We start from the raw sequence: 24,245 nt of genomic DNA, 5'->3' as shown, positions 1-24,245 counted from the left end.
TCATACAGTAGTATGGTAAATTAGAAGAAACACAACATATATTTAAAGTGCAAACATGATATTCGATTCATACAGTAGTATGGTAAATTAGAAGAAACACAACATATATTTAAAGTGCAAACATGATATTCGATTCATACAGTAGTATGGTAAATTAGAAGAAACACAACATATATTTAAAGTGCAAACATGATATTCGATTCATACAGTAGTATGGTAAATTAGAAGAAACACAACATATATTTAAAGTGCAAACATGATATTCGATTCATACAGTAGTGTGGTAAATTAGAATAAACGCAACATATATTTAAAGTGCAAACATGATATTCGATTCATACAGTAGTATGGCAAATTAGAAGAAACACAACATATATTTAAAGTGCAAACATGATATTCGATTCATACAGTAGTGTGGTAAATTAGAATAAACGCAACATATATTTAAAGTGCAAACATGATATTCGATTCATACAGTAGTATGGCAAATTAGAATAAACACAACATATATTTAAAGTGCAAACATGATATTCGATTCATACAGTAGTGTGGTGAAGTCTAAACCATATTTAAGTGTTTGAGGCAAATGTTTCAAATTTTAGAATGAGCTAGAAACACACAATTTAGACAAATTTGAAAGATGTTTCAGCACCTTCATTTTAATCCTCTGTTACACAAACTGGAATTTAATTTATTGAGAATTAAATTACTATTGCCGAATTTAGCGAAACATCTGTCAAAAACAACATTTAGAACTTTTCTAACTGCTTTGTTTACATTACCAAACAATGAATTGGTATTAAAAATTAAGTTGCTTAGAAACTCGATAGAAGGACCTCTCTTTCATAAAAGATGAAAACACTACCGACTGACCAATAATGCCATCATTACGTCTTCACCGCTTTGTTTCTATTCAACCAGGTTTGCATCTGCGCAATGACACTTGCAAAATTTACTAAGAATTATTCTTATAAAGGCTATGAACCTGAACTACTCAAATAGTCCTTGCTCAATTCAGACAAGTCTATAGCAACAACCACCTTTAATAATTCTTGAAACTTTAGTTTATAGTGCAGTAGAATTTGGCATCCTAAAACACAATGTAAGCAACATCAATGCAAAGTGACATTGAAAGAAAGAAGGTTCAAAAGTGGCCTCATTAAGCTTCCTGAGTAGAGAAATTTAATTGATTGATTGATTGATCCTTTAATGTGCACCAGCACTGTACGGCTATATACCGCCATCGAAAATGTTGTATGTAATGTTATTTATAGTCGATTAAAGATAGATAATCGACCAGCGATAATAAAATCAAACAGTTAAAATCAAAACGAGTTGGCGAGGGTAATATATAAAGCTTCTCGATCAACGGGCAATGTAAATGGTATGTGTCAATAAATATTTAGATGAAAAGGTACTTTGTATGAAAGAAGGTATATACATTACATAAAAATGCTCAGTGATAGTATACAAGTTATATCTTAAAATAAATGTTTACTTCTTTCAGGAATTTTAAAATGCAAGAGACGTTTATTGTATCAGAAGGTTCCTTCATGTGATGAACATTGTAGCAATGATGGCGCGCACGTTGGGGATCTAAACAATATATCATAAAGTGCTTAAGAGTGAATGGCTCATTTCAAAATATGTACTCAGGTGGATCTTCGCCTTGTAGCATGTAGGCGTGGGTTATATAAATATGACCAATTCTAATTCTTGCAACTACTACCTCGTCCCTATCGTTGGTTCTGTGTGACGGAGCCAATTCTTCATGGGAAGGCGCTTGGTCGCATGGAGTTTGTTATTCACTGCATCATTCCATGATGCCGACACTTAAGGCGTAAAGACTTTTTGATACTAGGTTTAAAGTCAGTGTATGGTATTTTAAATCAGATGGTTGTTGAGATAGGGCCATTTTAACAGCGCGATCTGCTTTCTTATTACCTTTAATACCGATATGGCTGGGTAACAAACAGTATACTACATTGTGGGAGGAACACAGCTCGGTATGTTTGATGAGAATATTGGTCAGTAATGAGTTTTCCAATTTTCTATTGTATAATGACTCAAGTACTGATAGTGAGTCCGAGAAGTTGATGCAGTTTAAAATACGTTTGCTTTCGATATATTTCAGAGCAAGGTCTATTGCTCTGATTTCGGCTGAAAAAATCGATTTACCATTTGGTAAGCGAACGTTTGTTGTGCGATTTCCATGAACGAAGCTGCACCAGCCTTTTCCATCAGTGTAAATTCTTGTATAGTTATTAAATTTAGCGAGGAGTTCTTCATAAGCGTTGTGGAAGATGGAAGGATTTGTGTCAGATTTTTCCATCGTGTAGCGCAAAAAGTACTTTTGGTTGGTTAAGTAGCCAGGGAGGTGTTTTGGAGATGGACGTCTTTTAGATTTTAAAACGATCAGTATTTGTATTGTCAAGGCTGGATGATATTCTAGTGTCAAAGGAAGGGATGGCATTTAGTTTATTTTGGTATAATGTTTTGTATTGGAGTTGAAATACATTCGAAAAAGCGGGGTTCAGAGGGTTTGATCTTAATTTGAGACTGTATCGAAAGTATTTCTCTACGGTGTCACAAAGGTGGCTCGTTCGCTTGAACGAGCAGGCTTACATATGGGGATGTCCTAAATGCTACTTTAGCGAGTTTTATCCCTTGCTGGTGCATTGGGTCAAGCATCTTTAGGTATGACTTTCGGGCTGAACCATAAACAACGCAACCATAGTCCAGTTTGGAGCGAATACAAGTTCTATAAAAGTTGAGGATGACTTTTATATCAGCACTCCAGTAAGTGTCCGCTAATACTGTAAGTAAATCTAGAGATTGCAAGCATTTAGCTTTGAAGTTCTTTATGTGTGGAATAAAGGTCAGTTTTTGGTCGAAGATAATACCCAAAAACTTTGATTCCTAAACAACTGGTATTGGTGTTCCGTCCAGGGTGAGTTTAGGTTCATCATGATGTCTTCGTAACTGACAGAAATGCATTCATGCTGTTTTTGATTTTGAGACTTTTAAATCGTTGGCACTGGCCCAGTTATGATTCCTGCTTATATTTTCTTGTAATTGTTTTTCAATGGTATGCATTTGCTTTGATCGATACCATATTAGGAAATCATCAACTTTTAAGGAGCAATCCAAGCCAGGAGCCACACACTTGGTAACGATATTAATTTTGATTTTGAAAAGCGTTACAGATACAAACTGTACTGAGTACACCCATCTCTTGCTTGTACATACCAAAGAGGGTGGAACCAATTCATACAATGAATTCCTCTTTGAGAGAAAGTTAGATATGAAAGTTAGACCCAGATCGTGCAGGTAATTCATTATTTCATACTTCCATGTTGTGTTATAAACCTTCTCAAATCTAAGAAAACATCCACTAAAAGTGCTTTCTTGATAAAAAGCATCGCAAATAAATGTTTCCAGTCTAACCAGGTGATCATTTGTGCTACTGCCATATTGAACGCAACTTTGAAAAGGAGATATTAAATTAAGTTTCCAAGTACCAAACAAGCCGAGAAATTAATCATTCATTCCATTGTTTTCCACACAACGCTCGTCAGAGCAATGAGACGATAGATGGTAGGATCTGTGCTATCTTTACCAGGTTTGGGAATTGGTATTACTGTGGCTTCTTTCCAGATTTTTTGTACATTACCAGTGATCTATATATGTTGAAGATTTCCAAAAGAGCTATTAAAGATGGTTCTGGTAGGTGTTTCAAAAACTAGTAATATATTTCGTCAGGCCCAGCAGATCTATCATGAGCCTTGTTCAAAGCTTCAATAAGCTCCAATAGTGGAAATGGTTCATTATAGCTGTCTGAGTTATCGGATTTATATTTCAACCATGTCTTTGCTTTTTGACTTTTTAGTCTTCGGAAGGCTTCTGAATAATAAGACAATGAGGAATTTTTACAGAAAATGTCAGCAAGTATATTTTCTATGTCATGTTTGAAATTAAAATTGATATTGTTTAATTTCAGATGTCGAAAATAATTGTTTTCCCTCTCAATTTTTCATACGGATCGTGTCCCATACATTCTTTACAGAGGAACAAGAGTGTACATACATACATGCATACATACATACATACATACATACAGTAGGGCAATGTAAAACTGAAAAGAGACCTACTTAAGCCGTTGGATGCTTAGCTTCAGGCCATTGCTGCTCTGTACTAAGGCTTATCAAGAGAGATAAACCAGTTTTAAATGATGGATGAACCATACGAAACTCCCGACTAGTGAAGGAATCTTTTTAGATTTACTTTCGTTATAGTGATTATTTATTTTCCTGTACTTATTGTTTGATGTACCCTTTGAAACGTCTTTACTGTCTCTCGTTCGTTGGTCCCTTAACTGTATCTAGGGGATACGTTTTTCTGCTACCTTTTTAACATTGATTTAGTCGAAATATAAACTATTCCCAAGATGCTGTTGGTTGAGTTTTAATTCTTCCTTGAATTTATCGAGTTTACCCTAAGATATCCTAACTCTGTTTATGACAAAAATGTTTGGTACTTCATCAATAAGGTGATTTTAAGTTGCACCACGAGATAAGTGCAAAAAAGTTTCATTCTCGAACGTAACTAATTTTCTGTCATTCACAACCTTAACTCAGACATTTATTGGAAAATTTTAATTTGGCTTTCATTATCATCGAGTAAAAATCAGTGGGATTTTGTTTGTTTATTGTTTAGATATTTCATGTGTAGATTAAATGAATTCCCATCTGTATGTTAAGATTGTGCTTTTTCTGTCGCAGAGTTTTCATTAGATTGCCTTTGCATTTATTTGTAATTTTTTTGTTGGCTTTTCGGTCATTTTGGGGTGAAGGTCCGTTTTGTTTCTACGGGACATAGAATTCCTGCGGTGGTTCCATTTTTATTTGTTACATAACTGTATAGTCTTCATTAGTTTGCCTTTCTTTTCTTTTTTTTTTTTTTGTTTTTTTTTTTTTGTCATTTTGGGGTGAATGTACGTTTTGTCTTTACGGGACATAGAATTCCTTCGATGGATTCATTTCTATTTATTACATAACTCTTTCAGGTCTAGAACTCTCCTACTTGGTGCAATAGGATTTAACATCCTTTATTTTTTAATGTATAACATTTTCATGTATAATTGATGAAGGTGTGATACGCTATTTTGTAACTTTGCAGTCTCTCGGTACTTTTTCATAGCTCTACGTGTGCTTCTGTCCTTTAAAGTTTCAAAATCCGTTAACACCAGTTGCAATTGATGCTTGGTTATACCATTCACATTTCTAATCTGGCTGATACCAGCCCAGGACATCTTGAGAAAACAAATGCATCTAGTATGTGGAAGAGTTGTATTTAAATGACACAGGCAACTTATTTAAATAATCATATAGAAAATGTCTATCATCATGAAACGACAATGACACATTCATTTTTGTACTACACATATCGTGATGGTATGATATCAACAGGTATATAGTGATGGTATGATATCAACAGGTATATCGTAATGGTACGATATCAACTGGCATATCGTTGCTGCAAGATATCAACAGGTATGACGTAACTGTGTGATCTTAGTAGGTACATCTTTTGATACTTATTAAAAATCCTTTCTACTTTGTTTTACAGCACACTTTCTGATTCCATTGTAAACCTTTGACCCCCGGATCTATTTCAAACGCGTATAACTTTAATCTTAAGCCAACTAGCAATTTTAAAGATGTGCAGTAAAAAGCCACCTTAGATGTTTGACTATTGTGTTTGTTCTTCGTGCTGGCCAAACGAATGCTGTACATCCACATTTGTCTTACTCTCTGTGTAACGCTTGCCAAACAAGAGGTCTCGAATTCGAAATTAGCTGTAGCATCCAAATTTGTAATACCCTTTTTTATCTTTGAACTTTCTTTTGAACTAGCTCATCACATTTTTTTATTTCTCTTTATACTTTTTTTAAATTCCCATCCTGGGACAGGCAACTAACCTTGTTCAGCAATAATTAATTTTCTTTAATCCAACTGTTTGTGTTTTCCACAATTCTTTCGTCTGTGCATAGTGATCCAGTTCTTATTTTCCTAAAATTGTCCATTTGATTGTACTGGGTTGTTCAATTTCAAACGTCTTTGTCGACATCGTTGCCTGCCTTCTGTCTCAAGTTAGTGATTAACTCTTATCCTAATTAGTCTTACTTAATCCAAGGAAATCATCAAATTAATCAACTATACGTATTTTTTCAACTTTTGTTCTGAACCGCACATTAATGTTCAAATTCTATAACAAGTGACGTATTTATTTTCTTTCCTAAAGTGTATATGAATTGTCGTAGAGTTGACTTTATAGTCGTTTTCTCTTCGGTGAAATGTTGTGGCAAAGGAGATAAATCATTCTTATCTGGAACATTTTCAGGAACTAAGTGGTATTCTTTGGAATGATCAGGAAAGTCTTTACGAATCTCCAATCAGCTTCTAAAAGTTACCAAGTCTTATTGGTATTAGAGATGTTTAACGCGATTGTCTCAACGATTTAATTTTATGATTATTTATTTTACCTAACGTTGTTCGCATGCAGCTCTTCGGACATTGCCTTGTACAATATATTAGTCGTTGCTTTCATTGTGAAAAGTTTAGTTGGAACTCATCGTATTTAGCCTAAATATTTTAATTATCTTCGTTATCTAGAAATGGTTTCTGGCTGGACCTGATAGGGATCATACTTAAACACCCTCTTTTATACTTTTAATCATTAACTGTTTTTAAAATTATAAATATACAATTAGTAGCCGGCGTTCAGAAAATCCAAGGGATGCATGAATCTTGCGCATGAGTGAGTGAGATGTTCCGAAGCTGCATGGTAGTTACTAATGGCTCTAATTATATCATCACTCAAATCACTATGCAAGTCAATATTGCATGCAGTACAGTACAGTTAAAGTATATACCGGTAGGAGTCAACGCCTGCTCTATACTGTCAAGTCAATTGGTCATGCTTGCAAAGTTTAAAGACATCAATGTGACTTGAACGAATACGCCAAATGTCTGTTACACTTGTTTTTGTCTTCTTCAGTGAAGATAATAGGTTCTGCACTCTTCGATCTTAATTCATTGCATTTAAGTCTCAAGATTTTCAAGAGCAATGGTAGAAAAGACCTTTATAGTATCAGTATCTCTGTAAATGATTGACTTGTACTTTTTGTGCATTGGCTGATGTACATGCAGTAAAAAAATAGTATGTGTTTAAATGTTTCTGAATGTGTTCAACTAAATTTGTGTTTGAGTGTGCTTTGCGTTTCTCGGTATGTTTAGCGAACATACCAACGACACTTTACGTTAAAATTGAACGTTTTACTTGAATGACTGAGTCTTCTTCAGGCATAAATACATTGGTGTAAGAAATATTGCAACACAGCTTTTTGCATTGTCTGTGTTTATTTTTTCTTTTCCATGCGTCGATTAATTTTGCATTATTTTTATTCAAATGTAGATTCTGTGTTGTTTTTTTTTAAGTCAGAGAATATTTTGTTTTCGACAATCCAAAACTAAGAGGCACAATTATATAAACGCTCAACAAAACGTTTCACCAAATAAGATGTGGGAACAGTTAGAACATGTGGATAATGAGGATTACGTATATTCAAAGTTCAGTGTTCTATATCTCAAACAGCACGCAAATAATCAATGCTTAATAGCGATATTGATAACGGTCCTCCGTTCAGACCCACATCTATGACCAACGATCCGCCATAACTCCACATTTGTGGCTCTAATCCTGGAACTCCATTCTGACTAGTTATAATTTCCGGAAGCACATATTTCGAGGTGAAAGTCCCAAAGAACGACATTTTCGAGATGTAGCTCAAAGACTCCTTTGTTGAAACACCACAACTTTCCTTCGAAATATTGACACATTTGATGAACACACAAGCTTGTAAGTAGTACCGTTCCCCTTTTGTGTGCATGCCGTCAAAAGCGCCGAGAGCGAAGAGCTCACCGGGTGCAAACTTTCCTTCATATTCCAAATTACAGCATAAATCGTGCTGACAGACTTTAAAAGCACCAATAGAACTTGTAAGGGTAATAGCTGTAAAACGATCTCCGTTTATGGTGGCTTCAAACGTATCGCGATTATTTGGACTATCGTATTTGAACCTACTCGTTGACACACTTGATTTCCTTGTGATAGAATCCAGGGAAGGACCACATGCTTTCACAGTATCTACAACCAAATACCCACTGCTTGTCAGAGAGTCGTTGTAGTAGTAGGAAGCACAAACTGAGGTATCCCAGGGCCAGTACAAACCACTGCCATGATATCCTGTGGTAGGTATATGTAAGTTAGCGGACAGAAAATTGGAAGCCATACCCACGGCAAAAGCAGAGTGGAACTCAATGGCTGACAGAAGAGGCAATTCATCAGACCAGGCTGTGGGGAAAGCAATGTTTGTAATGTTCATCTTCTCAATCAGAGAGATGGCAGGATCGTAATACAGTATGTCAAGGGAAGAGAATGTCCCAAATCGGCCAAACGGTGTTTCAAACGTGGTCAAATCCACTTTCTGTGGCTTGTCAAAATGCTTTTCCTCTAAATACAGGTTGTACTTGAAGTATCTGGCCAAGAAGTCCCCATCTGGTCCGTACACGACGTTAGCACTGTATTGATACTGATGATCAACAGGACATTTGGAGCTGGACTTTATACAAGGGAGGCGTGCACCCATGTTAGCAACTAAATATATGGAACTGTGTTTTGCAATACAGCTAAGAGTGTGCTGGACTTCTGTTGAAATGTACAAAGCAGGCTTGTCACATGGATTCCACTTTTGCGTATTAGGACCAGGGACGTACTCTAGATAAGGGGCTATGGTTTGCCTTGTCCAGCCCAGACCATATAGACCGTATTCAGGGAATACTATAATCCTCGCTCCCTGAAAAGAATTAAACATTACATCTTTACGTTCATGTATTTGATATATCATCTGTCTTTCCATAAATTGATGAATAATTTGAAAGTTGTGTTTATATATGCAAATTACTAGTTACAGTGTGTCCCGACAGGTCCGATGGGGGCTTCATGGCTGATAACAATTAGACAAAATTTTGACGCCGTACAAATGAGATTCCTCAAAAACTCCTCTCAAACAACTTATGGTCGCTATGCTCCTCTGTATTTAAATGTGGACTAGAAATGTGTTCATGGAATAAGGTCACCCAGTTACAGTACCTGAAATGTGTTCATGAAATAAGAACACCAAGCTTCAGTATCTGAAATGTGTTAATGGAATAAGGACACTCAGCTACAGTACATGAAATGTGTTAATGGAATAAGGACACCCAGTTACAGGGCCTTAATATTATCAAATAGATGTGATGTAGGGAATGATGGTTGGACGGATGGGCAAGAGCAAAACAATATCAATCTACCACCTTAGTGGCTGGTTTGAAACAAATAGGAAAGATTTCTGTATGAAGTCATATGATCCCATGATATAAAAAAAAACATAAGGAAAATTGCAAAATATCTGACAATAAAAGCACGCTTTGTACGGGATACAAAACTAGTAGACGATTCAAGGTTTTTAAAAAAAACTAGTTACCAGCGATAACACATTACCCGTTCAAAAAAATCTGGATAGTAACAGTATAAGTATATCATATCAATAATGTCAGTTACATGTCCTGTCCTGAATAAATAGTCTTCTGAAATGTTCATCCATATTAATTCATGTCCGTGTGCCAGTTCAAAAGAATGGTTATTAAGATATTTTGCCAAAAGGGTATAATTTTATTTCTACATTATTTACGGTCTTCAGAACAACCCTCAAAATGTATGCCTGCTAATCAAAACATTCATACCATGTACGTGCGCAGTTGCACTAAACTTGTCTAGTTATTAACTAAATACACAGACATCTAAAAACGATATTGCTCCGATAACGTTTTCGGATTTCGGCACATCAGCACACGCAATACTATTGCCTATATAAAAAAAGCCCTTTGCTGGAGTCAAACAAAGGCAGTCAGCTCGGACTGCTCCGGGCAAGACTTGACCCCGACATCCTCCCCAATCCATTGATTGAGATTCCGGTACGCTAACAGCTGAGTCACATTATCTTAAATAAGCATTAAGCATTATAATGTAATTAGAGTATATGTCCTTTCTTCGAGTCCCACATCCAACTTGGTCTGGTCTAGGCAAGGTTCAGAAGAAGAAAAAAACGCTAAAATCATTTATGTACAGCAGCCATCAAGTACTTTTTCCTCTTGCTTCTTGACACCGTTTCCTCTTTATATGTCAATTACAATTATGCATTTAGCATGTATTACGAGTAGTAATTGTTAAATTATTCTAGTAGTTGTGATACTGACTTATCCGACTTATTCAAGGTTCATCGACCACGTTCTTCCGAAAATAGTTATTTTTTATTTTACTTATTTATTACCAGACGAGTCACAATGCAGCTGTACAAACTAAATAAGAACTACATTCAAGGTGAAGATCTATTCCCTTTGTATCATGCTCTTGCACCGTTCTGAGTAGTAATATGTGGCACTTGGGGGTCTGACCGTAAGTAACATTACGTCGTTCGTCTTTATTAGACGACACTTCAAGGGGAAATCCTATGCATCCTATGTAAAATGGCCTAAAGGTTTAAATGGAAATATCACTTGCTGGTTATGAGGTTGTTACAAATGTCCATAGGCTTAAACATGGGGATTGTAGTATGGGGCCAAAGGTGTTTATAGAGTCAAAAGTATTGGTGTGGTTAAAAATTATAATGAGTTCATCAAATTTTTTATAGGGACAAACGGGAATGGTAATGTTAAAATTGTATCTTCCATCAAACGCACTACTATCCATCACCCGCTCAACACACCATATATACTACGCATTAGCCTCTTCTTGATTACAATCCAAACATCCATCTACATTTCAGCAACGTTTTCTCTATCGCCACCCTGAAACACGCACCTACTCTTCAGTACCCACTGTTTTATTACAATCCAACATACACCACTACTATCCAACAAAAATGATAGGAGTGTTTATATACACAGCTTATGCTAACATAAATAACATCCATACAATCACACCAAAGAAAGAAGAGTTTATAGACATACCACAATATTCTCTCACACATGCTATCACAAGAGGAGTGGTGATGGTTTCAGGTTTTAATTTTTGTCGGGAAAGATAAAGAAATATACAAACATAAGAAACATAAACACATACGTTTGCAAATATGAACAGTATCTCTCTGTTCTAGAGATCTGGGTGTTTATTTATAAACCACCAAATTGTCAGTCAACCTTTAAAAAAATATCTCATTTTTGTACCAAAAATGTGTACGAACACAATACTTTACCGTACGGACACGCTCAGCTGATGTATGAAAAAGAGGAACAGTTCATGCCAAGCAAGTAATTGCTAGCACAAAGGCCGGCCTATAAAGATGATCAACGATTCAACATAGCATGCAAGTCATGGGCACACTCAAAACTTCAAGTTCGACAATAAACTCAAGTGCGATTATGTGACTAATCTCATACATGCACCGCAAACCACTTTCGATACCACATGATGTTACTACTCTCCGTTAGTGGAGCATGATTAATAACCACATGGATACTCTAGAACAAAACATTCGTACTTTGCCTACTGAGCTGCGAGGACACGTTTATAAAGAGCCCGTACAGAGTCAGGTAATTATTTGCCAAATTTATGCTTTGTGCCTGTTTCTGATTGTATTTGTCTCCCAAAATAACTAAGACTTAAAACCCTTCCCTTCTAAAACGTGTGTTTATGTGAGTAGAAAATGTGTCTATAAACACTCCCTTACCCTTTTGTAAACATATGTTTTATAATTGGAATAATAGTTTCTTTTAGGTTCGCGCGATTTCTATTATATTATTATTCTTTGTTAAATCATACAAAGCAGCACATTCACCATTTGCGCTGTACATTATATTATTCTATTCTGCATTATATGTTTGCATGCACTTCTAAACTACTATATAAATAATACTCTTTAAAAACATATATGTCACTTCTTTTTCTGGTGACGGCACACAGTGAGAACTCCAAGGGGTGAACACCATAGATATAGAATTCACTGACCACATTTATAAAACTTACACAGTATAAAGTGATCCTACACCCAGACCATCAAGGCCATACTGCACAATGCGGTACCTGACTTCCCAAGACATCGTCTTACATTATTAAAGCAATAAAATAAACCACAGTTGGATATGCTTATAAATTTAGGATAAAGTAAATAACTCACTCCTTGTACAGAAAATACAATTGCTTGTCTTATTAATCACTATATGGGTAGCGAGTTTTACTTCAGAATCAATCGCATAATCTAGATAGGAATGCAAGATATATAAAAAAAATATGTTTTCACATTTGGCAGCTAAAATCAAAATTCAACCATGGACCAATTGGAGTCCACAAGCAACGTCAGGGTGCCTCTCACATGGTCCTTTGTGTGTTTCCTCTACGCCAGGCACTTAACAACCGATTAGCGAATAATGCCCACACGAGTATCCATCATACACGGCCAACTAGTCCCACACGACATTTATTTAAAATCATCAGTTGTGCCATTCATTGTTGATCCTGTGTACAAGACTAATGGCTAGCCAGCATTGAAACGTGGGGAACTTACGCACTGTCATGGGCCTATTGGACAGAGACGAACACATCTTGAACGGGTGAAAGAACTGTCCATCCATCGTCACAAGCATCACCTGAAGAGGGAAATTACCTCTTTAAAGACTGCAAAGACCCTTAAGAGCGAGGTCATCAATGAAGAGGTAGAAAAGATCAAGAAGGCATTAAAGAAGAAGAAAAAGAATGTCAGAGAAAGAACTGCGACTTCCAAGTGACTAGAATTCCAACTGGATAAAGATCCAGGAAACGTTTCTCTTCTTGGGCCGTACAAACTTGATGCCAGAGAACGAAGACTGGGTGAAGAAGGCCAACGAGTTATGCTGATAATCATGGTCTACACGAAAACGTCGTATCGCAAATGGAATCATAGATGTGCAGCCTGCAGTGTCAGACCCAGAAGGTGCGACAACTGCTGGGGGAGGAATGGTAAATTCAGCAGCCCATTTTAGGGCCAACCAGATTTAGAAAAGAGAGATACTAATCACATTTGCCAAACAGTTCTGTTTGTATCTGTGTTTGAGTGTTTGCGTATGTCTTTGTCTAAAACAACTTAAAACTCTTTACCTCTTCTCTTGTGATACTGACAGTGAGAGGGTATAGTGGTGTGTCTACAGACACATCTCACCCTTGTGTGATAGAATGTTTGTGTTTATTTAACAACAGGGTTTCTGTATAAACACTCCGTTGAATAGTACAGATTTTTTTAGTTTATAATAAAAAGCGGGTGCTATATTGCTGGGGTATGTTTAAGGATGGTAGTCAAAAGCATTTGTTGGATTGCAGGGTTTATGTTTGTATAGGAATTAGAAAGTGGGTGCTGGATAGCATATGTTTTGTGTTTGGATTGTAGTCAAAATGCAGGTGCTGGATGGTAGAGTTTGTGCAGATTGTGGATAACAAAATTAATATTACCATTCCTGTTTGTCCCATAACCATTTTTTACCTAAAAATTATTTTGACCCTAAAAATACTTACACCCCATAATATCTTCTCCATGTTAAAACTATGGACATGTTTAACATTGTATTTTCTCTTAACCAAAAAGTGACATTTGCATTGTAAACATATTGACAATTCTAACATAAGATTTATTCTTAACGTCCAAGTGTCATCTAATATAAACGTACGACGTAAGGTTAAATCCTGTTAAACCACCCAAGTGCTACATATTAATACTGTCATGGCTTACATTCATATATGTATTAAATCCTTGGATTTTATTTCGAGCCGCTTTACACGAGAATGACGTAATCTTCCTAGCCAAAAATAAAAAATAACAGATAATGTCACACAATTAAGCGCTCAGTCATAATCAAAACTTCGAGCCAGGCATATATATATATATATAGAGAGAGAGAGAGAGAGAGAGAGAGAGAGAGAGAGAGAGAGTCTAAATATTATATAAGTACATAAAAATCAACTGGTTCATAAATTCATAAATAAAACTATCCGTTATTCAAAAGAATTTTAGACTTGTATCTAATACATAGGGAAGACAACGTTTTCTCTAAGCAACAGGCATAGTTGCGTGTTTCTACATCTGTTGAATGCTATGAATGGTGATCTAACCTCAGTAGCTCACAATTGTGATGCATACTTTATGAAGAATATGTTACACAACTTTTAATCGTGATTTTATTATTATATGCAAATTGCATTCTTCACAAAATAGCTTCTTTGCTTCGTTTTAGTGTATATTTTTCTGGTTTTTCAGGGAACGAGGATCATAGTCTTCCCTGAGTATGGTCTATACGGACTGGGCTGGACCAGGCAGACTATTGCTCCATACCTGGAATACATTCCTGATCCAAACGTACAGCAATGGAATCCTTGTGACAAGCCATACTTGTACAACTCTACAGAAGTTCAGAACATGCTCAGCTGTATGGCAAAACATAGCTCCGTTTTTGTAGTTGCCAACATGGGTGCCTGCAAGCCTTGTAATAAATCCGAACCCAAATGCCCCGCCGACAATCAGTATCAGTACAGTGCTAACGTTGTGTACGGACCAAATGGTGACTTCTTAGCAAGGTATTTCAAGTACAACCTTTATTTAGAGGAAAAGCACTTTGATAAACCAGTGACAGTGGACCTTACCACATTTGAGACACCCTTTGGTCGCTTTGGAACATTTTCCTCCTTGGATATAATGTATCATGATCCTGCGGTCACTCTTATCAAGAAAATGAACATTACAAACATTGCCTTCCCAACGGCCTGGGTTGACGAGTTGCCTCTTCTCTCGGCCATCGAGTTTCACTCCGCTTTTGCAATGGGTATGCATACTAATTTTCTGGTGGCCAACCTTCATCTACCTAACACAGGATATCATGGTAGTGGGTTATACTGGACATGGGAGACCGCTCTAGGCGCTACCTATTACTATAACGACTCACTAACTAGCAAAGGATCGTTGGTTGTAGATACTCTGACTCCATCTTTTCTGCCGTCTCATAGCATCATAAAACAACAGAGTAGATCCTCGTCTATTAATAATAGACAAGATCCGAGAGAGACCTTTGAAGCCACAATAAATGGTGACCGTTATACAGCTATTGTCCTGCAAAGTTCTTACGGCCTTCTTAATGTTTGTCAGCATGATTTATGTTGTATATTGGAATATGAAGGAGGATTTTCAGCTAGAGAACTTTATGTTTTCGGTGCTTTTGACGGCATGCACACAAGAGAGGAAACATTCTATTTGCAAGCTTGTGTATTAATCGAATGTGCCAAAACCTCCAAAGAAAGTTGTGGGTCTCCGACAAAGAAGTCTTCGAGTTACATTTCAAAAATGGTATTAAAGGGAAATTTCACGTCAAAATATGCATTTCCGGAAGTCCTTACTAGTCAAGATGGAATCCCAGGGTTAGTGACACAAGGATGGGGTTATGATCTTGAGACCTTAGTCATAGAAGTGGGATCGGGCGGAGGACCGTTATCAATATCGCTTTTGAGTCGTGATTATTCGCGCGACAACTAGGGTGTAACAGGATGACCATAGCTCATAGCTCCATACACATCAACCACGTGTCATACGCTTCCCTAATCCAGTTTACTCGAATATGCAGATCTTACATACGACGAAACCAAGATTTCATAATTTATCTGCTACAAATAAAGTTTTAATTACCCAAAATACAGGTTTTTCTATTTTATTTTGAAGCCTTAAGCCTTAAATGCATCAGATTAGTTCTTAAGATTCTTGTGTAGCATCCTTGTATTTACAAGAACACAAACTTAGTTTTGTAAATATGGATATTATGAGGGGGTTATATGGAAGCTTAATTTTAAAGAATTAGTATCGTCAAGTGAGACACAAAATAGTATTCTTGATTGTTTGATCCTTGTTATAATTAGCATAATATTTGCATTCAAGCTTTATTAAAACTATTTGCTTACTCTGTGTTACTATCCAAAAAGTTGTTTATTGTGGATGTCGCATCAAAGGTAATAGAAGCACGTAAAATAACAAGGAGGAGAAGAATAAAACAACATCGAAAGCGCCTCACCAGCCGAACATAAACGGCGGTACTCTGAATTAATATAAACCGCGTTGTTTTTTTTTCTTCAAGCAACTGAGGGGGAAAAAACAGAAGAAAATGTATTGTATGTCAGAATGAAGGGGAAAACTGAAAGATTTCATTGTAAAGGACTTGATTAGTAACTGCTTTATCAGCATATCAATATATGCGCTGCAACATGAAACCTTAGTGGGACTACGTTTCACAAAGGGAAGCGTTACGTCAAAGGCAAATGAGGATCCGTTAAAGCGAGTAAATGATGCTGAATTGGCAGAGGATGATCCCTTCTATTACTTTTATTATGCATGTCTCAGATTACGTAGATATACAAGACATAACGACAACTACTATGTGAACAGTTATTTCAACTGCCCTTCTGCAAATGAAATAGTTGATTTAAGTTCCAAATATCTGATAATGTTTTATGTGCGACAATGATTTTACATTCTCATCCTCCAAATTTTCCAGACAGACATTTTAGTGTTATTTGTATATGATTTTAAGTACTTTTACATGTGCTAGAATGCTATCCATTACCCTGTATTCACATGTACAAAAACGGCCCTATATTTAACGATACTGTGTTGATTTTCTTGCACACAGTAGATAATTCTCTTGTACACAGTATATGATAATGTTGATAGTCGAACCATTTTGAGAGAGAGAGAAAAGGAAAAGGAGAGAGAGAAAAGGCGCAACTTAAAGATGCATTTTCTATATTTGAAAGCAGAGAAGCATTATTGATTTGGATATTATTTTTTTTTATCAAATTTTGCCATCAAAAGTGAGACTAGAGAAAAAATATTGGAACAGTCTCTTTCGATACCAGTGAACAATCATTGTAACAGGAGTTCTTCGAAGAAACTGATGTTCTATTGGCTGAAACGAAATGTCCAAGAATCCGATATAAGACCATTTCTTCTTTTTAACCTAGGAATCTTGAACCTGTCTGATATTCATTGAGGAAAAAAAGATTTTCATATTCATCGTTGTGGTTCGATGTGTAATTGACACCAAATTAATATGACTTTCTGTTCAGGAGGAATAGCGATGAAGTTATTTAATAATAAGAATAATAACGTCTATGTTATTAACTGGCTAGTCCAAATTCGTGACAGCCAATGCGATCTAATGAATATATATATATATATATATATATATATATATATATATATATATATATATATATATATATATATATATATATATATATATATATATATATATATATATATAATGATATTCATTAGATCGCCTTGTGTATGTATGTATGTATGTATGTATGTATGTATGTATGTATTGACAACTAAACCTCAACGAGTACGAGATAACTCAAATATAGCACCATACTGTTAACATTGATTTGAAGATAGGTGTATGGTATGATTGTAAATGAGAACTAGGTCTCGATATGCCAGCTCGAGAATGTATAATGATATTTATTTTATACTCTTGGCGTTCGACCTTTTAGTCTGTGTCATGTGACCATATAAATTACATGTACTATGCGATAATTGTATCATTCCGTGTACCTATCATACATCATCTTCGTTCAGTAGCATTTATTAATACTGTTGAAATCTAGTGGTAGGGAACTATAATCTTGTCTCATTAATCTTATCTTAGGAGAATTAACCACACTCTCACAAACCTTTCATCAGAATAATGGTGAGTAAATTAACATGTCGATTCACGCATTCAAATCTAAATATTTCATACACGCTTCGTTCTTTAATAATAATAATAATAATAATAATGTCAGCGAGTTCTAAATCATGCATAAACATCCCTAATTCTTAATTTCTCGATATAGTAAATATCATCATCAATAGCAATCATAAGCATCTCCTACCCTATGAGTTATAAAAGACACATACAAATATATAATAACCTAATTATGATTACATAAGTCCAACAGTGTCTGCACAATTAACTATATATATATATATATATATATATACTGATAAAGCAAGTACAAGTTCTAACACAATATTCTAACAAATTCAGTTAGCATTACGATGCAACATAGTAAATGACACAATCCACTTCGATTCCTGTCGAACAATCTACGTACGTCAGCCTTGCATGTCACTAATTCGCTATATGCTAAGTTACGATATATTGATAATTCAACTATATGTACATGGAAGATTCCATTTATAATAAATTAAAATTGCATAATAATGTATAAATCTTACAACCCCTGGTTATGAAACTGAGACTAATACGGGCGAAGATATAATCTCAAGAAAGCTTTGTTCGCAAATCAAAACATAGAATTTCAATTGAATTCCTTTACCGCTGTTTAACGAGAGCACAACTCGGAGTGCAGTCTAATGATTCTTAATTTCTCTATGATCCATCCCTGGCGAGGTTCGCACGTGTACTGAGTGAAAAATAGATTTAGTCTGAACATGAGCGGCTGCTTATTGAGACTCCTCCCGAGATCTGAATCTCTCAGTTTTGATTGTATACGGTCTGGTCTCTTTGAAAACGGTCCTGGGTAATTTAGCACTTGTTATCTCGGGTTTCCGGTCCCATAAAAAGCCGGAAATTGCTTCCAAGCCGGTCGTGACATCACTTACTGATTGAAAAACGAACAGAGGAGTTTCTATCTGGTCAGCCTGGTGGTACAATTTCCTTTTAATTTACGACGTACGGGTCTTTGTGTAATGAATAAACAACAGACATGCCGTTTCTTGTGTCCAGAATCGGGTCTATAGTCGTAATGTTACATAATACGTATGGACATTATCCAATGTGTTCTTAACTACGAATTAACTATAAGATATGGGTATACGTGAAGCATGATGCATCAGTAAATTTTCCCCACAACGTGACTGTAATACCCAAAGACTAGAATATGATATACATGTTATATTGTAGGACAAAAGAGTATCGTATACTTGCTATATTTTATGACAAAAAGTATATATTTTTAGGAAATGGTCTTGAATAAACACGGTTACGTAGTATGTCTCGTGACAAACATAATCATGGTTTAAAACGGTGGAGAAATCGGGGTTTGATGAGTGTTGATTCCAAACCAAAATTAAGTGACAATCAAAATATAGGTAAGCGTCAGTTACTCGGCTATATCATTTATGCTGAATACAGAAATAAACAAGATATAAAGAAACAGCGTCCTTACAAATAAACTTACAATTATTAAAATCATAAAGATGTTACGCTCTGAAATCTGTTGGATACAACCGCTCTGTGATGCTTCTACAATTCCCCACCCCAAAACAGTATTTATTATATTAATCTGCCCCGACCCCCACAAAAAAGTGTTAGCAGCTCTTTGTTTGGAATTTTAATTTCTCATGAAAAAGTCAAAAAGAAATATTTTAATTCTTCTAAGAATCTACCTCAACGACCTATTCAATGGAAAATAACTCCAAGCTTGCAAACAGGCCTGTTATCAATATATTTTTTATTTATCGTAAAAACGTATTTATAGATCCTATGCAACCTTATACTCTTGATATCTTAAAATAGAATGTATACCGGTGTACAAAAATTAGCTATCTAATATCTCGATTGTAGATGATCATTACAATTTACAGCACTAAACAAAAATGACACACAATATGGATACAGTCGAAGAGTTACAAAAAGATATAAATATGTATAGTGCATACTCTCAAATGTGGCTGAAGCTACTTTTTCCCCATATTGTCCTGGTCCCAATAAAAGCGTGAACAAATGTGTCGTATTCTTACTTGGCATGTAGAAGGAACTAACTAACATTCTCTAGAACAAATCTGTAAATAACTGTCTAAATAATCATGTCATTCAGATAGCAAATCACAATCGGAGCCTTTCACAATGGTCCCTCAGAAACAGGTCATCCGATATCAACCTGACCTCGGAGAAACGTTCTGAGTCATTCATCTGGCGAAATCTTCCGTGATACAAAAGTTTACAACTACACAGTGACTTTAGATTACATATATTGATCGGATACAAACACGCTTTGAAGAATTCGTGTTACTGACAGTCCAGGTAGTAAATATTGGCAAAATTTGTTTCATGGGCTTCCATCTTCAGCCTGTAAATTTCATACGCATACCAGCTGATTAATATAGCTCGGTTTATCATTTAGAATGAAGTTCGCATTAGAAAAATTAAAATGTTAACGAATTTCTCTTCAGTTATGTTAGAGCTTTTATGAAAATATCTGAAAACCGAAAGGCATATTACTAAAGTATCATTAGAATATGAATTTGATCTTCTTCCAAGGTCACATAACGACAGAATTTAAAAATCATGTTCCTGACTCGAGGCTTTACAGCTATTCCTAATCCGGATTCGCAAATTGAGTTGAAGCATCACAGGTAAATTTTTGGATATATTGATATTAGTCACAAAACGACGGCCCTTAAAACTTCAAACACAGGAGTATTATCCCAACTTTAAAACACTTTTTGAATTGTTATCCACAATGGCTTAAACAAAATGTGAGAAACAGCTCTCATATTGGCAATATCACATTTTCCCAAACTACCATTGCCACTATATGATATAAGTTGAAAGAATTCGCAAAATGCAACTTAAAATATATTTCTTAATTCTTTGGCCAGCAGCTTTAGCACTGTTATTTCTAATTTTTCATCTATTCTTGCCAAACACTGACGCAAAATGTGAATGGAACGACCACACAAAAGTAGCCAAACCTAGGTATCAAATGTTCTTTGCTGGCAGTGACGTTGTTTCCCTACATCACTCGTGAGCAGACTGAGCATGTACTTTTTCAATGAAAATGACACAAATATCCATGACGTCACTAATACTGACAATATAGAACATTGTGATGATATTTCTATGTATTCGTGGGACACTAGGTCCGCGAATTTAAAACGAGGCTAAGCTAGGCACCAGCGTTTTCCTACGTCGCAACGATAACATCTACACATGGCACTGTTAAGGACACAAATTGTGACGAATACTGTTATGTTCGTTTTGCAATAACATCGCTAGAATTTGTATAGATTAAAACCATAATATCCCATCTGTGAAGAATATGGAGCTCTGTAAACAATGGATTATTACAATAATTCCTATTCAGCTGGTGAATTTCTAGGTAAGGAACTGGATACTTGGTGGTGTTTTTGTCTTTTCTTGCAGGTGAATGATGTAATTAAAGAAGTATCCAACAGACAAACGGTTATATCCATGAAGTAAAGGAGTGCGTGTACGGGTGTTTTACGATGGTAGATTTCTTAAAATTTAATCCCCAGTCCTTGTCGCACAAAGGGATTCATCGACAACTTGGCGTTTCTTTACGCGTCGTATTTATATCATAGGGCTTATGAACAAGTATGTACGAGTACTGAGTAAGAAAGGTTAAGTTAATTCTCTGCAGAAAGAAATATAAGTAATAGAGACTGCATACGTGAATCACATGCCTTTGAATTCCATTATTCCAGAATGAAAAATGTCCGAATATCCCAGAAAAACGGTAAGAAAATTATATATATATATATATATATATATAGAGAGAGAGAGAGAGAGAGAGAGAGAGAGAGAGAGAGAGGGATTATGAACAATTTCTATTTAAATTTATAACATCGGGAAAAGTCAAATTAATTCTGGACGACGTTTCGTCAACCTCATGGTAAAATTTTATACATAATTTGATGAGACAATCCATAATTTTAATTATTACGCGAATAATCTCTACCAAATATGGAAATTGATAGTGCGCCCCATACAACCCGATGTCATTTATCACAGCATTTTGGTATAACCAATATCTTGTCACCAACCCAAAAACTCCGTTTTCTGCTATCAGCACTTCAGGGAACACGTATTTACTGGTAAAGTTTTCAAAGAGAGATATTTTTATATGTAACTACTAGACACTTTTGTGCGAGAGCCACAGTTCTCTAAATGACAGAGAGAGGGCAATGATCAACTAGAGAGAGAGACAGGCAGACAGAGAGAGACAAAAAGAGAGAGAGCTTATGTACAAGTCCAATAAACATCAGGAAAAGTCAAATAATTTCTGGATTAAGTTTTACCAACCATATGGTAAACTTTTATATTTAATATTATGAGAATATCCTTAATTCAAATTGTCATGCGAATAATCTCTACGAAATATGGAAATTGATAGTGGCGATCCATAAAGCCCGACGTCAATTATCACAGCATTTTGGTATAACCAATATCTTGTCACCAACCCTAGAACTCCGTTTTCTGTGATCAGCACTTTAGGGAACACGTATTTAGCGGTAAAGTTTCCAGAGAACGACATTTTGGACATGTAACTACAAGACACTTTTGTGGGAGAGCCACAGCTCTCTGGGGTGTTGCTGGCACAGTTGATGAAGGTGCAGATGTAAAGATAATACCGATCTGCTTCTGTATGTATGCAATCAAAGGCTCCGAAAGCATATAGCTCTGAAGAGAATTCAACATCGAAAACTGCATCACAGCATAGACTACCTTGACAAATATGCAATTTGCCATAGGAATCTCGTAACAGAATGGCCGTGAACAGCTCACCGTGGATTTACACTGTAACTACTTTGTTACGAATTCCCTCACTCTTAACAGAAAAAGCATCCAAAGATTTAGTACGTGTATCATTTGACGCAGGAAAGATAAACTGTTTAAATGTCCCCATAACCAAAGAACCATTGCTCACCACGAAATCGTTGTAGCTATATACCCCATCGATGGAGGTACCTGTGGGCCAGTATAGTCCACTTACATGGTAAACAGCACAAGGTAAATGGAGGTTGGCGACAAGAAGGTTGATCTGCATTCCTTCTGCAAATGTGGAGTGAAACTCGACGGCCGACAGAAGCGGTAGCTAATCAACCCATGTTGTTGGGAAGGCAATGTTAGTGATATTCATCTTCTCAATGAGAGTTATGGCAGGGTCATGGTACATTATATCGAGGGAAGAGAACGTTCCAAATTGACCAAAAGGAGTATCAAATGTAGTCAAGTCTACTTGCTCTGGTTTGTTAAACTGCTTTTCGTCGGAAAATAAGTTGAATTTGAAATACCTCGTCAAAAAGTCACCATTTGGTCCGTACACAACATAAGAGCTGTATTTGATATTGATGATCGACAGGACATTTGGGGTCCGAAACTGTACAAAGCTGGCGGGCACCCATGTTAGTTACAATATACAAAGAGTTTTATTTCTCCATACAACTTAGCATGCGCTGGACATCCGTAGAGTTATATGGTGCAGGCTTGTCACAAGGATTCCACGTTTGACAATTTGGGTCAGGAATATATTCAAGATAAGGGGCAATGGTTAGCGTTGTCCAGCGCAGTCCGTACTCTGGAAACATAATGATCTTGGCGTCCTGGCAGAGAGAGCGACTTGAATAATAATTACAATCATATAAGAGAAGAGGTAGGAGTGGAATACAAATCAGGGTACCAGGCTATGATATTTTTAACACGTCAGACGAAGGAAAGATGTTGCAACTAATACAATTAAAGTTCACTTAGAATAGTGTGCATGATATGTGCATTGTGTTTTGTAATGTCAAGAACATTTTGGAAGATTTCCTTCAGAATGTAAAGTCATTTAACAATAATTAAACACATAGATACCTTTTATATCTAGACATTTTCTGGGCCTAGAAAAGCCCAAAGAGAGTCAAATTTCATTCGTTCATGATAGTTTAGCTCTTTAGCAATGACTGTTGAATCCAGTTGTTTATTCAAGTACATGGAAAAGTTATTTACGCCCCACAGATGCAATCCTCAATTTGAAATATTTAGATTGCTTTTGTATCTTTGTATTTTTGGTATATCTCCCTATCGGTATGTGTGATTATAATTTCAGTGGGTAAAATTAAACATATAAGATATGTTACCACATCAGATGCCTGTTCCGCATACACGACCAGATTTTTCTTCATAACTTGGAGCTCTTCATCCCGTGGCAATATATTTATGTCAGCAGGAAAGGTTACGTTATGTTCATAGACAGCCGCCCGAAATGAGTCGAGTGAGTGAACAAACGTTTTTGAGGCTCCAAGAAGGAGAAAACAAAAGACTGCAAGTTTCATGTTGATCGGC

The 24,245-nt window shown here is 36.0% G+C and overlaps 2 protein-coding genes across 2 annotated transcripts in view; one reads left to right on the top strand and one right to left on the bottom strand.

The window, feature by feature from the left end:
- LOC149787676 (pantetheinase-like) overlaps window positions 1-15,799 on the top strand; it is a 23,203-nt gene extending 7,404 nt beyond the window's left edge. Inside the window, exon 3 of the mRNA XM_089975627.1 lies at window positions 14,384-15,799. Coding sequence (XP_089831753.1) covers window positions 14,384-15,649 — 1,266 coding nt within the window. The 3' untranslated portion in view covers window positions 15,650-15,799. The remainder of the gene's footprint in view (window positions 1-14,383) is intronic.
- On the bottom strand, window positions 7,493-24,245 carry LOC149787675 (pantetheinase-like). The gene is made up of 2 exons (XM_089975628.1): window positions 24,041-24,245; window positions 7,493-8,917 (listed from the first exon to the last, which is right to left on the bottom strand). Exons 1-2 carry the CDS (start codon window positions 24,233-24,235, stop codon window positions 7,649-7,651), a joined length of 1,464 nt encoding a protein of 487 aa, XP_089831754.1. The 5' UTR covers window positions 24,236-24,245; the 3' UTR covers window positions 7,493-7,648.

The sequence above is a fragment of the Sinohyriopsis cumingii genome, chromosome 11, assembly GCF_028554795.1.
Source record: "Sinohyriopsis cumingii isolate HCF-2022 chromosome 11, ASM2855479v2, whole genome shotgun sequence".
Lineage (NCBI taxonomy): Eukaryota > Metazoa > Mollusca > Bivalvia > Unionida > Unionidae > Sinohyriopsis > Sinohyriopsis cumingii.
This window is presented reverse-complemented; position numbering and strand designations above follow the sequence as displayed.

Coding starts and splice junctions, on each gene's coding strand:
- LOC149787675 (XM_089975628.1), bottom strand. CDS start 24,235: ATGAAACTTGCAGTCTTTTGTTTTCTCCTTCTTGGAGCCTCAAAAACG. Junction 8,918..24,040: donor CGGAACAGGCATCTGATGTG/GTAACATATCTT, acceptor AATTCTTTTCAG/GGAGCGAGGATTATAGTATT.